The sequence below is a fragment of the Sceloporus occidentalis genome, unplaced genomic scaffold, assembly GCF_023333645.1.
Source record: "Sceloporus occidentalis isolate IW3139 unplaced genomic scaffold, rSceOcc1.0.p SCAF_4, whole genome shotgun sequence".
Lineage (NCBI taxonomy): Eukaryota > Metazoa > Chordata > Lepidosauria > Squamata > Phrynosomatidae > Sceloporus > Sceloporus occidentalis.
Window position 1 is genome coordinate 41453083 of NW_028316984.1, and position 16028 is coordinate 41469110.

Here is a 16028-nt window from a genome sequence, read left to right on the forward strand (position 1 = left end):
GAATGTTGGACTTTGCAGTTTGGGACTTGCTCTGTAATAAATTAGCATGTCATGTCATTTTATTTTATTTTTTGATATTATTATTGTCATTATTATTATTATTATTATTTAGCACAAAGCATAGCATTTTCTGTAGAGGTAACAACAATTTCAGTGCAGAAAATAATGTTTGTGTGAAAAAATGTTTTTTTGTGCAGGAAATACTGTTTTGTTTGCAAAAATACCCCATGTGAATTTTGCACAGAATATCCCAAATTGTGAATAGTTTTTGAAAATATTCAGGTTTTCCAAACTTGCTCACATTGGGAACAACATTGCTAAATTTACTCACTGCTTCTGTTGAGAAAAACTAGCAAAGAATTGCATGGCTAAAGGCTGCTAAGTTTAGGGAGAAACAGACTGTGCAAAAAGGGCAGCTTGAAGCTGCCCCTGAAAAAGCCGGACTGGGGCTGTGGCAACTGCACACCGCTGCCCCAATCCACCTTTTTGCTGGCTGAAAAAGAAGTGGCAAACGGCCTCTCCTTTTTGCGCTGGCAAATAGCCGGCTTTTTGGCCCTGCCGCAGCTGGAAGCTGGCTTTCAGGTGCCCTGGCAGTGTGCTGTGTCAAAAAGGTTCGCAGCTGGAGCATCCAGAAACTAGCCCATGTATGAGCAGGTGGGTGGCGTGAAAGTGGCATTGTGTAAACACCGTGCTGCCAAACCACCCAGAAAGCGGTGCAAAGGGGTGGTCTGTTTTGCCTCTTTGATGAATGGCACTGTAAGAAACTTTCCAGAAAGTCAAGTGAATGAAGTCTACTGGTTCAGTCCTATGCACAGGCTTGACAACTGTTTATCTCTGTGTGAGTATAAAATTGTAACCAAGTTTTTTCTCTCTCCTTTACTTAGGAGGTCAAGACATTTTCATGACCGAAGAACAAAAGAAATATTACAATGCCATGAAAAAACTGGGGAATAAGAAACCACAAAAACCTATACCTAGGCCAATGGTAAGAATTGGGGGGGGGGGGGGTTGTACTTAAATGTGCAAGCTGCAACCTGAAACAAAATATCTAAACAAACAAACCAACACAATCAACTTTTCAGCGAAGTTTGAAAACCGGCTTAGCAAGCAATAGCCTTCTAGTTCCCCAGGAAATGACATCCCACTCTTTGGGCCAGAGCAGACGGGCAGGAAAAAACAACCCGATCCTGCTTATTCTGAAAGCAGGTCAAAACCCACTATCCACATGGCCCACTCCCAAAGCAGGCCAAACAACCATGGGCTATATTGGCACAGCATCAAGTCACCCGATCTTCACCCCATGCCTTCCCCCCCACCCCCCGTTAAACTGTCTGGTTTGTATACATTGTAGTTACAATCCATTAGAGCTGTCACACTTCCAGTTTTTTGCTTTTCCACAGCCCTGCACTGATCCTGGGCTGTTTATATGCAGGTGTGAAGATGTGCATTTTCTGGGATAAGCTGAAGTATCCCAGCTTATTTTTAATCCAGTTTTTAGCCCTGAAGCACAGCTTTGTTTCACTTTCCACCCGCTTTGGAGGCAAGCATCATATAAATGCCCCTCCTTCAAAGTGGCTAGAGGCTGTCTTATTTTGCCTATTTGTTTAACCCCTTTATCTGGGTTATCTTTAGCTAATTATCTGGACCCATTTCAAACCGGCTTCAGGGCAGGATACGGAGTTGAGACTGCCACGGTCACCTTAATCGATGATCTCCGTCTGGGCATTGACAAGGGAAGTATGACCCTGTTGGTACTCTTGGACATGTCAGTGGCATTCAATACCATTGACCATGGCATCCTTCTGGAACACCTGAGGGAGTTAGGTATTGGGGGCACTGCGCTCCACTGGCTCCATTCCTACCTCTTGGGCAGATTCCAGATGGTGGTTCTGGGGGACAGCTGCTCTTCTAAAAGAGAGCTGACATCTGGCATTCCTCAGGGTGCCATTCTGTCCCCCATGCTGTTCAACATTTACATGAAGTCGCTGAGCGAGATCATCTGGAGACATGGGGCGTGATGTCATCAGTATGCTAATGACACCCAAATCTACTTCTCTGTGTCTCCGACTGCTGCAGTGACTAAGGATGGCATCTCTCCTCTGAATGCCTGCCTTGAGTTGGTAATGGGCTGGATGAAGGAAAACAAACTCAAGTTGAATCCAGAGATAACGGAGGTACTTGCGATAGGTACCCCAAGCCCAGGGAAGGAGATTTGTCAACCTGTCCTGAACAGGGTCACACTTCCCCTAAATGACAAAGTTTGCAGTTTGGGAGTACTCTTGGATTCGTCGATACAGTTGTCATCTCATAGATGCTACGGCCAAGAGTGCTTGGTATCAACTTCAGTTGATACGCCAACTGCGGCCCTACCTGGACCAAAAGGACCTTGAAGCAGTGGTACATGCACAGGTAATCTCTCGTTTAGATTTCTGTAATGCACTGTACATGGGGCTACTCTTATACCAAGTTTGGAAGCTTCAATTGGTGCAAAATGCAGCAGCCAGAGTGGTCACCGGTACATCGAGGTTTGACCACATAACACCTGTGTTAAAATCTCTTCACTGGCTGCCGATTAGTTTCCAGGCACAGTATAAGGTGTTGGTTATTACCTTTAAAGCTCTACATGGCTTGGGCCTGAGTTACTTGAGGGAACGCCTCTCGCTACACCAGTGGTTCCCAACCTTCCTAATGCCGTGACCCTTTAATACAATTCCTCATGTTGTGGTGACCCAAACCCATGAAATTATTTTCATTGCTACTTCACAACTGTAATTAAATAGGTGTTTTCCAATGGTCTTTGGCGACCCCCATGAAATGGTCATTTGACCCCCAAAGGGGTCCCGACCCACAGGTTGGGAACCACTGCCCTACACAATCCGCCCCCCCCCCCCCCCCACTCTCAGAATAATAGGGAAGAACCAACTAGAATTACAACCAACCAGATTGGGTTCTACCTCCCAAAGAACCTTCACTGTAGCGGCTCCAAAATTATGGAACAGTCTCCCGGAAGAGACCCATCTTATCACCTCCTTGGATGCTTTCAAGAGGGCAGTTAAGACGGATCTCTTCCAGCAAGCTTATCCACCTGACCTCATATAAGAAATACTACCCCTTCCTTCCTTGAATCTGTATTCCTCCATCCCACTGTTGATTATGTTAGAACTTGTTTTAATGGAATTAGTAGTTACATTTTTAAAGTAAATTATTACTGTATGTTGTGTATTTTTCTGGGTTGTGATCCCGCCTCGATCCACCTGGGAAAGACGGGAAAATATAAATAAAAATTTATTATTATTTATTACTATTAATTATCTATCTTTTTCCCCTAGAATAAAGTCCAAGGATTTATTTTTGATATTGTGACCAAGCAAGCTTTTGACATCAGCATCATGATTCTTATCTGTCTCAATATGGTCACCATGATGGTGGAAACTGATGAACAAGATGATTCTATGAAAACTGTCTTGTACTGGATTAATATGATTTTCATTGTGCTTTTCACTGGGGAGTTCCTCCTGAAGTTGATTGCACTCCGTTACTATTATTTCACTATTGGTTGGAATATATTTGATTTTGTGGTTGTCATACTCTCCATTATCGGTAAGTACTACTTGGATTTTAAGTCTTTTAAGTAAAGAAAAAAGGTCAGCTTAATAAACTCATTAATTAAGCTTAAAGTCAGTTCAAATACTGTTTTAGTCTTTGGTGAATTGTTACAGCACTATATTTTAATAGGAACAGCACTGAATATCTTTCATGTGACTGCAGTAGAATCTGGGATAGCCAAGTTAGACATGATATTGGTTTGCAAATGATAATAAGAAGAGGGGGGGGGGACTTTAACCTTTCTAAACATTAACAATCACCTCCGCTAAAACTGAGTGGCAGTTATACCGAGAACAGACAAAGCATATTTCCTACATACTGGCATGCATAATCACTTTTACCCTTTCAGGAACAATGCTACCTTAGATGGCTTTAATAGCAGACACATAATTTATTTTATTTTTATTTTTTTATGTCATGAATTTGTACAGCCAAATTAGTCAAAACAAACATAGACACGAATACTCAATTACTGAATGATAAGTCATCACCTATAGATTCAGTCTACTTTTTTTGGAACTAGCAGTTGGGTTTAGGTCTGAAGTAGCATTGTGTAATGTCTACCTGATAGAACCCTTGTTTTAAAAAAACAAGCTGTCCAACATTAGATATATCTCAACTTTATACTTCTGGAGTATTTTTTTAAAAAAATTGTCAGGAGAGCTGGAGATGTCTGGATGAGGACTTTAAAGGGGAGGTTCCAAGTTTGGGAAGTGACTTTTTAAAGTAATTAATTGCATTTGTTATTCCAACACCTCACAAAGTAGTCAGTAGATATTAGTTTTTAAAACTAGTTTTTAAAAGTAATGGTTTAGCTCCCCACTTTGCAAAAGCAGCTATGGCCCCATACAGACAGGGCAAAATAAAGCTGCTTCAGGTCACTTTGGAGGTATGCTGCTTAAATGATACATGCGTCCAAAGAGTCTGAAGGCTGCGCCAAAGCCACGCTCCAGTCCTAAGGCCTGCAGTGTGGCTTTGGTGCGGCTTCCGGAATCTTAGGATGCATGTATCATTTAAGCAGCATACCTCCAAAGTGACCCGAAGCAGCTTTATTTTGCCCTGTCTGTATGGGGCCTATATCTTTACTCTTGTTACTTTTTAGAATATCTAAGTGCAGTAAGTCACTGGCCTGTGCTACAAAACCCACTCTCCTCCCTTCTCTCTTGTGCTCAGCTCAGCAATATCAAAAGAACATGAGCCAGCACTTAAACTACATGATATTCCTCAACTATTTAGTGAGACCATACCCTGTAGCTATAAAATATATCTTAAAAAGTACAGTTACAGCTCAACTTCATGAAGTCACAAATATAATGCAACAAAAAGTATGCACTGTTACTGTGGAAAGAAACTAATTACAAGTTACTAGTGATAATTTTATGAAAAATTACAATTACAACTAATTAAAAGTAATTTTATAGAGCTAGTATAATGAAGTGTTTTGAGTGTTGAACTAGGACTCTGGAAGATCAGGGTGTGAATACTAGCTCAGGCATGGAACTCACTGGATGATAACCTTGGGCTAGTCACAATTTCTCAGCCTAAGAGCAAGGATGAATAAATTTTGCCAAGAAAACCCCATGACAGGATTGTGATCAGTTAGAATTGACTTGAAGGCACATAACAACAACAACAACAACAACAAAATTATATCAAAAGATCTTGAGGCAGCTTACAAGAAGCAGCTGCCTGACATACCACTCCCCCTGCCTGTGAGCAATCTCTGGTGCACCAGGCAGGAAAATGAACTATGATGGAAATGCCCCTTGTGCTGGAGATTGCTTGTACAAAGGGTGGGGGGGGGGGCATATCAGGGAGCTGCTTCCCAATCAATGGGAAATAGAACCCTGTTCATTTGTAGTGTCTGCTTATTGGAAAGTGGGGTTTAGAGGACTTCCACAGCCCCTACATAGCCTCTACACTAGGGACTATGTATGGATTATGAATACATAGCAGTAGGTTTTGTATCTGCAATTGCTCAACAGGATTTTGTGCAAGTGCAAGTTCATTATGAGTCTTTTCCCATAGGCAAGCATTTCAAAGTTTTAGTCCCAGTTTCCGTACGGTGGTATAGTCCATGCTGTCATTTCTCTCTGCTGCCTCTAGAATTTCAGTGCAAACACATTTGTTGACAAGTAGGTATGGTACCAAATCATTACCCATCCATATGGGGCAGAGTTAGTTTGCACATGCATGTTCATTAAAGTGTCTGATAATTTGATAATGCTCAGCTGAATGGATGAATTCTAAGCATTGCAGCACTTTGTAGCCAACGGAATATGAAGTAACTGATGAACTTTCATACCAGTACATCACCCCTTACTACCTTGCCAAAATTGGTGATGATTGTGGGTCAAAATACACTGCAGAATTAATCCAGTTTGAGACTGCTTCAACTGCCCTGGCTCAGTGCTAGGAAATTCTGGGAATTGTAGTTTGCTGTGGCACCAGAGTACTCTGACAGAGAAGGCTAAATTTCTCACAAAACTACAGTTCCCAGAATTACCTAACGTTGAGCCAGGGCAGTTAAAGCAATCTCAAACTACAGTATTTCTGCAGTGTGTTTTGGTCCTGAGTCTGCATGAATAGCTTTGAAGAGGTTCAGTTTAGCCATGTGGGCCTAATTTTTCATTAGTGCTTAGGCACTGTACAAGTTGTCCATCACTGTCAATCCATGGGATTTTCTGGGTCTAGAAGTTAGAACAGGAACCTCGCTCATGCAGTTGCACTATCAAGTTCCATTGGCTTGCAAGGTGATCATAATGCATATGATGGGGAAGAAACCCTGTCCCCTCTGACTTCCAGTGTAAGATGTACAGAAAGGTGCAGAGTCAGTCCCCCCCCCCGCCCCCCGGTGCAAGGGCATTAAGCTGTGGGGAGCAGAGAATATGGTGACAACAATATAAACCATTGCTATTATAGCCATTATTTGTCGAACTATAAAAGCCTGCAGCCTGCCTTAATGAATAGCTAAAAAAGGCTGCATCTACATTGAAGAATTAATGCTGCTTGACACCACTTTAGCTGCCATGGCTCAATGCTATGAGATTCTGGGATTTACAATTTTCTGAGCTATTTAGCTGTCTGTCAGAGAGGGCTAGTGCTACAACAAACTACAAATCCAAGATTCCATAGAATGGGGCCATGACAGTTAAAGCAGTGTCAAAACTACATTAATTCTACAGTGTAGCAGTAACCAAGGTGCCATGATTTATTTATATTTTAATCCAGCTTCCATCTATAGTGGGGTCATACTTGAAGAGCGAGTGGATACACTATCTATACAGGCTAGTCTGAGCTTTTTTTTTTTTTTCCATAGTATTTTTGACATATCCCCTATTTTATTAATAGCTCATATTAAGTAGCCTCAGATTTCTGTAAAGAGAAGAGAGATGGCAGAAATGTATTCTCTGTGGCTTGCAGACAAAGATAAAAGGCTCAGAGGATTTAAAAAGCAGGCAAATATTTAGATATGGATTTACTTTTCTGCAGGTGGAAGGGCTCCTTTTGTTCAGGGAAGAGACTTTAAGCTAGAACAAACACCTGTTATTGGACAGTAGGGTTGTAAGAAATGCTCACAGTGTTCATGACCTCATTGAGACACCCCATCAGAAGAATGAAATATAGCCTAAAGCACTTCCTATTCATTGATTATCTCCCATCCATGAGCTAATGACCTGTTTCCAAGAGCAGATGGGATCTGGTGCCTTTAGGACATCTAGGCCCTAGACAAAATCAATGGCCTTAGAAATGCAAGGGACATTTAGACATCTCAGCTGGTATTCTGTCCTCATCTTCTCACAAAGCATCTGATTCAGAAAGGAATCACAATTTAAGTGTGTTTTTAAAAAATGAATTGAGTCCATATTTTAGGAGAAAGACAGGATAGAAATAAAAAGCAGGAGGAGCAGGAGGTGATGGTTAGTAACAATAACAGCTACCTCACAGATATTGATTCACCTAGCCTCAAATTACAACTCTAAGGAATGTGATGTATTGAATCCATATGTAATACCTTTTATGTTTTATCTCGCAATATTTTTTTACAGGTATGTTCCTAGCAGAGGTAATTGAGAAATACTTTGTGTCCCCCACCTTGTTCCGAGTGATCCGACTTGCCAGGATAGGCCGGATCCTGCGTCTAATCAAGGGTGCTAAAGGGATCCGCACTCTGCTTTTTGCCTTGATGATGTCTCTTCCTGCCTTGTTTAACATTGGCCTCCTCCTTTTCCTTGTCATGTTCATCTACGCTATATTTGGAATGTCCCAATTTGCCTATGTTAAAAAAGAAGTTGGGATTGATGACATGTTCAACTTTGAAACTTTTCCTAACAGCATGCTCTGCCTTTTTCAAATTACTACCTCTGCTGGCTGGGCAGAATTGCTATCGCCCATTCTCAACAGTGGGCCACCAGACTGTGATCCTAATATAGTCAACCCAGGCAGTTCAGTCAAAGGAAACTGTGGCAATCCTTCTGTTGGGATTTTCTTCTTTGTCAGTTACATCATCATATCTTTCTTAGTGGTCGTAAACATGTATATTGCTGTCATTCTGGAGAATTTCAGTGTTGCAACGGAAGAAAGTGCTGAGCCTTTAGATGAGGATGATTTTGAGATGTTCTATGAGGTCTGGGAAAAGTTTGATCCAGATGCAACCCAGTTCATAGAATACCATCAACTCTTTGATTTTGCTGCTTCTCTTGAGCCTCCTCTTGTAATACCAAAACCAAACCATTTTCAGCTTATTGCGATGGATCTGCCCATGGTAAGTGGGGACAGGATTCACTGCCTCGACATCTTGTTTGCCTTTACAAAGCGTGTTTTGGGTGAAAGTGATGAAATGGATGCCCTCCGTGTTCAAATGGAAGAGCGGTTTATGACTGCCAATCCATCAAAAGTCTCCTATGAACCAATTACCACTACAATGAAAAGGAAATTAGAGGAGGACTCTGTCAAGGTAATTCAAAGAGCATTCAGGCGGTACCGCTTCAGAAAACCAGTACGTGATGCAACATTCATATACAAGAAAAATGATGACTTTCCTGGCCAAAATGATATGATTACTGATAAATTTAGTTTGAACTTAGCTTTGGGAAGGGCAGACCGGAGCTCCTCCTCCACAACATCACCTCCTTCATATGACAGTGTGACAAAGCCAGACAAATATGAACAAGAAAAGTCAGAAAAAGAACAGAAAGATAAAGATGCTAAGGACAGCAGAAAGTGAAATAAATAATACAGCCGCAATTTGTTTACAGCATAAGGAAGAAACACTGCAACCAACAGGAGCTGCATGGAACATTTATGCCAAACTAATAATTTCTACAATAATCACACACACATGTATGTACATACATACATATGTACATACATAGCTAAGGACAGCACCTAAAAGGAAACTGTCATTTTCCAAGGTAGTGGCATAACAGACTCATGAGGACAAGGCTGTTCTTCCTGGCTGGCACTGTTGAAGAAGGATATACGAAATAGCTACAGACTATCAGGATGCAGCCATAGTTGTATGTATGTCAACAAAGTACCCCATTGCTGTGGTTATTGTATCCACTTTGTGCATCTTGAACTGTCATGCATCCTTTTTGACAGAGATTTGTCAATGTCGTCATATTTGTGTTGACAGATTACTGTTTATTACTGTCTGGAGCAAAAGAAATGAAATCGTCTCTCAGATACTTGTTTACATCTGCTTCCCGCCTGTCGTGATTTTGTGGGCCAGCTGAGTACAAATACATCAGAGCTTGGAAATGATTCTGTTAAAAATTGCTCTATAATGTCAATTCAATAAAGTTTTCAACAATTGATTTTAAAATTCATTATTTTACTTGTTACACATTAGTGGTGAGACTTTTTGCACAACCGTCAAGGTTTCATGGTTTTAATATTTCAGGGCAGTTGTTTGGGATGGAACATTTTTGGTATATTTAGTAATTTTTAATTAGTCTCCTTTTGAAAAAGTTAGTAACAAGTTAAAAATAATGAATTTTCTTAACATTTTAAAATTGATGAATTAGTATTCTTTGATTGTTGAATGCTGACATGTTAGCATTAATGCTAACTTTTCCAAGTTCTGAAACAGCAGAAAATCCTGCCTCCACCACAGAGAGATCGAGTTCTGAAGAGAGACACCAGATAGGTGGAACAGACAAAGAAAGGAAGAAATGCGTACCCTTCAACTGCCCTGATTTGTCAGAGACAGTCCTGGTTAATCCTCTGTTGTTCCACTTTTTCAGTGGCTTTTAAAATGTCCCAATTTCTATTCCCTCCTTCCGTTTTTCCTCTTTGTCCTCATTTTACTTCAGTTGCTGAAAATTAAGTCCAGATTGCAGATTAACCCTGCAGGAGGAGAGGAGAAGAGGAGGCAGAATTGTAGCCATCCTCAGGCTATAATTTCAAACAACACCAATTAAAACAAAAACCTATCATTGTCGAAGTCTAGAGAAAAAACAAAGCTTGTCCAGAGTTATCCATTCCCCACAGTGCATAATCCCCAAACTTGTCCTTTAAAATAAATAATGAGTACAGTGTGCCCTTTCCATATGCGGGGGACCCGTTCCGGACCCCCCAGCATAAGGTAAAAATTGTTTATGCTTAAGCCACATTGAAAACAATGGGGGTGCACTCTCACGTGCACATGCCATTGTTCCTGCCGCGGCTTGCCTTGGACATAAGGTTAAAGCCACATATGGTGCACCCACATATGGCGCAGGTGCACTATGTCACAGTGAAGGTTTATTAAACATATGAAGATTCTGATCATGTTCAAGGCATCCAGTCTTGGAGAGAGGGAAGAATTCAAGCTGAAAAGAAATACCCGAGTCCCAGAGAAGACACAGTGGAAAAAAACCCCGGAAAGGAAACTCTGAATAACATATACAGTATACCCACCCCTTATGCAGGGGAACCGTTCTGAACCCTCCCGCATAAGGGGAATCGAGCGTATGCTCAAATTCCATTCAAAATAATAGGGTATGCTCCCATGGTGTGCACACCATGAGCGTGCACCCCATTGTTTTGATTGGGGCTTGCCTTCCACGTGAACTCAAGTCCGTGTTAGGCAAGCCTGCATAAGGGGTGGGCCAGCTGCAGGTCCTTATTCTCACAAGACAATTAGTAATGAGAAGATGTAGGAAAGGATAGAAGCTGAGTTACTAAGTAGTGGCTGGAAGTGGTATCAACCACTAATTCTGCCTAACCAGAGAGGAGATGCACATTCTTGCTATACTGCAGCAAAGGCCTACTAGTGACAGCCATCACCTGCTACAGTGAAATACTGGGAATGGGAGGAAAGTCTTACCTTTTATCCATTACACTGAGAAGTAGTGGTAGATGGATCAGGCATTGCAACCAGCTATATACAAGTGTAGGACTCAGCTCTAATCTGCACTCCATAAATAATGCAGGTTGACATTGTTTTAACTGCCATAGCTCAATGCTGTAGAATTTTGGGATTTGTAGTTCTGTGAGGTATTTAGCCTTCTCTGTCAGAGAGCTTGGGTACCACAATTAACTATAAATCGTAGAATTCCATAGCATTGAGCCATGGTGGTCAAAGCAGAATCAAACTGCATTATTTTTGCAGTGCAGTTTACCGATCAGGAAGGTGAACAGTCTAGCACCAGCTTCTAACTCTGGCAGGGATTGCAAGGAAGGAATTAAAATGTAGCACTCAGTGCTTCTCATGATGCCTCATGCACCTTGACACTTACAGATAAGGGTGGGAAACCACCCACTTGGCAGTACATTCCACTAGTTCTACCTGGTAGCAACCAAGTCTCTTGGTTGTCAAACTTCCTCATAAATCTAAAAAGCAACATGGCCCTGTCTGTTTCCAGTATGGATTTCTGCGGGACTTCACTTTTCCAAAGCTGTCTGAAGTGGCTTGATTGACTCTAGCAACTACAGTAGATTGGTTGCTTTTGAAGGGGCCTCTCGATTTTGTAATTTTTCTTTCTTCCAAGTACTCAAACTCCACAGTGTTGTAGATTGCTTAGGAAGCTGCCTTAGTCAAACCATTGGATTAACTAGCCCAGTATTGCCAACACTGATTAGAAGTGACTGGTTAGGGTTTCAGGATCTTTCCTAGTCCTCACTGGAAGTTCTGGGGACTGAGCCTGGAACCTTCTATGTGCAAGGGCATGTATTTTGCCACTGCGTTCTTCCCCTCCCCCACACATACACACAAAACTGGTGTGCTTATGCATATAGATATATATATTACATAGAAGGAGTATATTCTGATCTGATATTTTTCAGAAGAAGCAAGGCTGAGATAAAACACAAAAGCCACTTTTAAAAAACCATTCCATGTGTTTTCCTATAAGTATTTGTACATGCAGGCATGACATTGGTCTCCAGATTACACATATCTTCAATCATGGCATTGCATCATGTGTTAAATATACTCTTTCTTCTTGGGCATACAGTAGTTAAGTTTAAGTGGCCACTGTCCCAAATACATAATAAATATAACATGGGTAGATAACAAGAAATAAGAGGAAGTCACTTTTCCAAGTAGCATTTGATAGCTATACAATGGAGGTAACTTATTAGTTCAATGAAGATGTTTAAATAGATACTCTGGTTTAATTTTTTTTAACTTGGCACACAAAACTGAGTCCTGTGGCACCATAAAAACTATCTGTAGGTTTTTCATTTTCTGGACTTGTATGTTTGCTGGACTAGACTAGCGGGGCTACGCCTCTGAAATTTAGTTGGAAAATTACTCTTTTTGTGTACAGATAAGAGCATGAAGGCATGGTGTACTTTATAGTTTGTGCATGGAGTGTAACAAAAAGAAACAAAAAGCAGAATCATAAGTATTTTCAATGGTGCATCTGAGGAAGGAGGATCAAGCCTAAGAAAGTTCATGCTACCAACATCTCTCTTTCAGTTAGTCTCAAAGGTGCTACAAGATCCCTTCGTGTACTGATTTTCCAAACTAACACAGCTATGCCTTTGAATTCTGTGGTATAGTACTTATTTGTGTTTTGAAACACCTGGACAAAGTTGGATGTGTCTATACAATTTGCAGTGTATATGTAACCTTTACTGCAGTGGGGTGGATTCCTCCTTCACATGCACACACATACTTTGCCTCTTAAGTCGTACTTTCTATAGCATATTCACTGAAGTGGATCAGCTGTCAGTTTAATATGCTTTCTTTTATATGCTTCGGACAAACATTACTTTAATAAACTTGGGCAAGGATCCCAACCAAATGTTATAAATCCCTCCAGGTTATAAAAAGGTTTCTTTTAAAAAAGCTGTTTGACTCCAGCTGTTCTGTCATATAGTATTCTGTAGAGAATAACATCTAGGGAAGATTTGTATATATCTGAAACAACTCTTAGCTGTCGTCTTCCCTCTGCAAAACTGGTCTATATTGGTAATCGCCCATTTTAACAAATGCAGTAGTTAGGTTTTTGAAAAGGGGCATCTGTGTATGCAAAGAGACAATGATCTAAACACAACTGGAACTGTTGCAAGTCATGTAGAATTGTGTTCTTTATAACATCATTAACCAAATAATGGAGCAAGGGCTTTGTGTGTTCTGCACATCTATGGATTTGCAGTGAAAACCTCCTGCCTCATACTGGGCTGAGGACTAATGAACTCAGGTTTCTCTCTTCCTTCTTTTTTTTTTCCTTCCTTCCTTCCTTCCTTCCTTTCTTCCTTCCTTCCTTCCTTCCTTCCTTCTTTACTTGCCTTTGAACAAAACAGAATTCTGCTTCACTGGATTGTAGTGGAAAGGGAAGCAGACCTTAGTGATGGAACAGGGACTCAAAAATATGGAACTTTAGTGCATTGTCCAGCCATTTTTCACACCACTTTCCTAACTGCCAGCTATGAAATTAAACTAAGTTTTTTTAAAAAAAAAAATGTATTGATGGGAAAGTTTTCTTAATTAATCAAATGACTGACTGAGAATTTACAAAAACTATAGGTGGTCAGTATAATCTTAGTGGGTAAAATGGGGAGGAAGAGAGCCAGGAAATGCAGAATATAAATGGAACAACTAAATAATTAACTTTTGGAAGAGGGATCCCCCCATCTCTCACATAAAGTAGGGGATGCTTAAGATTATTCCTGTTAGGGAACATGCAGGCATCAACTAAGAGAAAGAAATGTGCTGTTTGCATCACAACTATTGGTTCATTCATATGTAATCCTGACTGGTTAATTAACTAATCATTTAAGTCTCATTAATTTATTTAATCAGTTGACAACCCTCCCTGCATATTTTTCTTCACCACATAATACCAAATCACCCTGCCATCTTTTCTGGTTTTCTTTTCCATGCTTTCTGCCACTGAAGACTTTTGGGGTGGGGGGGGGGAATCCTCCACCCTTTGAAAATACAATCTTTGAAGACAGATTTAATATATGCAAAGTTGTTCACATTCCACAGTACATTCTTATGACACAGTTTGGATTTCATTTGGTGCAGCACCTGAGTTTTTTGTTATTAGAATACTTAATATGCTGCCCCACCTAGATGTAATGTGCATAGTCTAATGTAGGAAAGTGCGTACCTGTGGTAGAAAGGAAACAGTTCTGGAGGCAGAGTTTTGTTTGTTTGCTTGATGCTGCTTATTTGTCATTTTCAGTGTCTGTCTCAAGGTGCAAAACTACAGTCCTCTTAATTGGTTTTAAAATATACATTTATACAACTTTTTATAAAGCACATTTTATATTACACTGAAAGCCACCTTATCTGATCAGTTTGCAGTTATAATGCAAATAATATTTTCGGTCTTTGCTTGATTTGTTTATTGGGGTGTGTATATTTCATATCACCACATTACACTTTAATATGCTGGGATAGGGGATCAGATTGACTTGTGAATATGTTTGACACTCTTTTTTGCTCTTATTAGTCTTCAACTAAACTCATTAGAGAGAAAACGGTGAACAAATCTGAATAAAAAATTGGGGACCACATTTTATGTATCTGCATGGAATGATCATTGTTAGTGACAAAATAATAAATTGTTGTCTCTGTTTTCTTTGTTCACCTGGCACAGCTTGCATTAAACGTTGTCCTTATAATTCACTGGCTATTTCATCTGTTGCAGTATTTTTACAGATACTAAACCTTGATCTGTGCTGCGTAAAAGCTGTCATAAATATGACCAGCGGCCAGATAATTATATAATCTGTAATTATGTTTTCTCTTTCCACCAGAACGAAGATGTAACTTTAACAGCAATGGCATTCGGGCATCTTTAGTTTTGTTTGTTTCTTAACGGAGAAGAAAAGTAAACTTAATCATTTATTTTGTCTATCAGCTAGTAATATATATTGAAATGCATGTAGAAAAAATATTTTAGCATAAATAACTATAAACTACATTACATTAACACCGAGCCAAAAGAATAAAGCTGTTAATTTTTATCTTACGTGCAGCTCTATTTTGTGTTTCTGCTGTCTTAAAATGTAATGCTCATTCATTTAGGGGATGAAAGGGTTAACAAAAATGCTTATTGGAATCCCACTTCGATCTTGGGAGAAGCGGCAAATACAAATAAAACGTATTATTATTATTATTAACAAGGTCCGCTTGCTTACTGATTGTGAGCAAGTACTGCTGGTGAGGACAACCTGGGGAAGTCCAGAGGCCAATAGTCACCCTCCAGGATGGGTCTCATGCTGTACCCTGTTGCTGCCACTGCCTTATACCACCCAAATTCAGTAGCAGAAATAAACAAGCTGCCATTCTGCTGCTTTTGAAATGATTTTTCTTTTGAAACATGGTCTGAAGAGGAATACTTTTTTAAAAAAAAGACTCACATCCCCAAAGGTAAATTTTATCATTAGAAGAACCCAGGGAATTACTTTTCCAACCTAGTCTTTTTGAGGTTCTCATTCAGCACCAAGGACTGGTTGGAAGATGGCGAGATTCAAGGACACAGCACTAATCTTGAAAGATTTCTTTTACCCCACTTCACAGCCACCTTTGAGGAATTTCATGTAAGGCAACTTTCACTCCCATTCCCAAGATCTTGCTTGTCCATTTTTGTCTTCAAATTGCTTTCACAATCCGTACAGGTTGTTATTCCTCACACGCAGAGACACACACATACTGGACTTTCTTAGACTCTATCAGGAGTCAAGCAGGAACAAATTAAAGTAGTAAGAGGTACTGTCAGCAAACAGTAATTGTTGAATATATTTCCCTTGTCCATATACGTGACTGTATGGAGCGAGATCTTGTAGGTCACTGTATGTAGAGAGATCTGTATGTAAAGAGATCTTGGCCAACTTTCTTTCAGTTAGGACTTTTTCACATGGGGGGAAATCGGAGGTTTAAAAAGACATTTTCCCAGTCTGATTCTACAGACTAACACAGCTATATCTTTGAATTCTACCATATAGGTCATTGTTGGAGCTTTGCCACCAGGTCC

The 16028-nt window shown here is 40.2% G+C and overlaps 1 protein-coding gene across 1 annotated transcript in view; it reads left to right on the top strand.

The window, feature by feature from the left end:
• LOC149313804 (sodium channel protein type 1 subunit alpha-like) overlaps positions 1-9281 on the top strand; it is a 138938-nt gene extending 129657 nt beyond the window's left edge. The window contains exons 25-27 of the mRNA XM_089519819.1: positions 885-985; positions 3330-3600; positions 7656-9281. Coding sequence (XP_089375945.1) covers positions 885-985; positions 3330-3600; positions 7656-8833 — 1550 coding nt within the window. The 3' untranslated portion in view covers positions 8834-9281. The remainder of the gene's footprint in view (positions 1-884; positions 986-3329; positions 3601-7655) is intronic.
• Positions 9282-16028: the final 6747 nt, after the last annotated feature.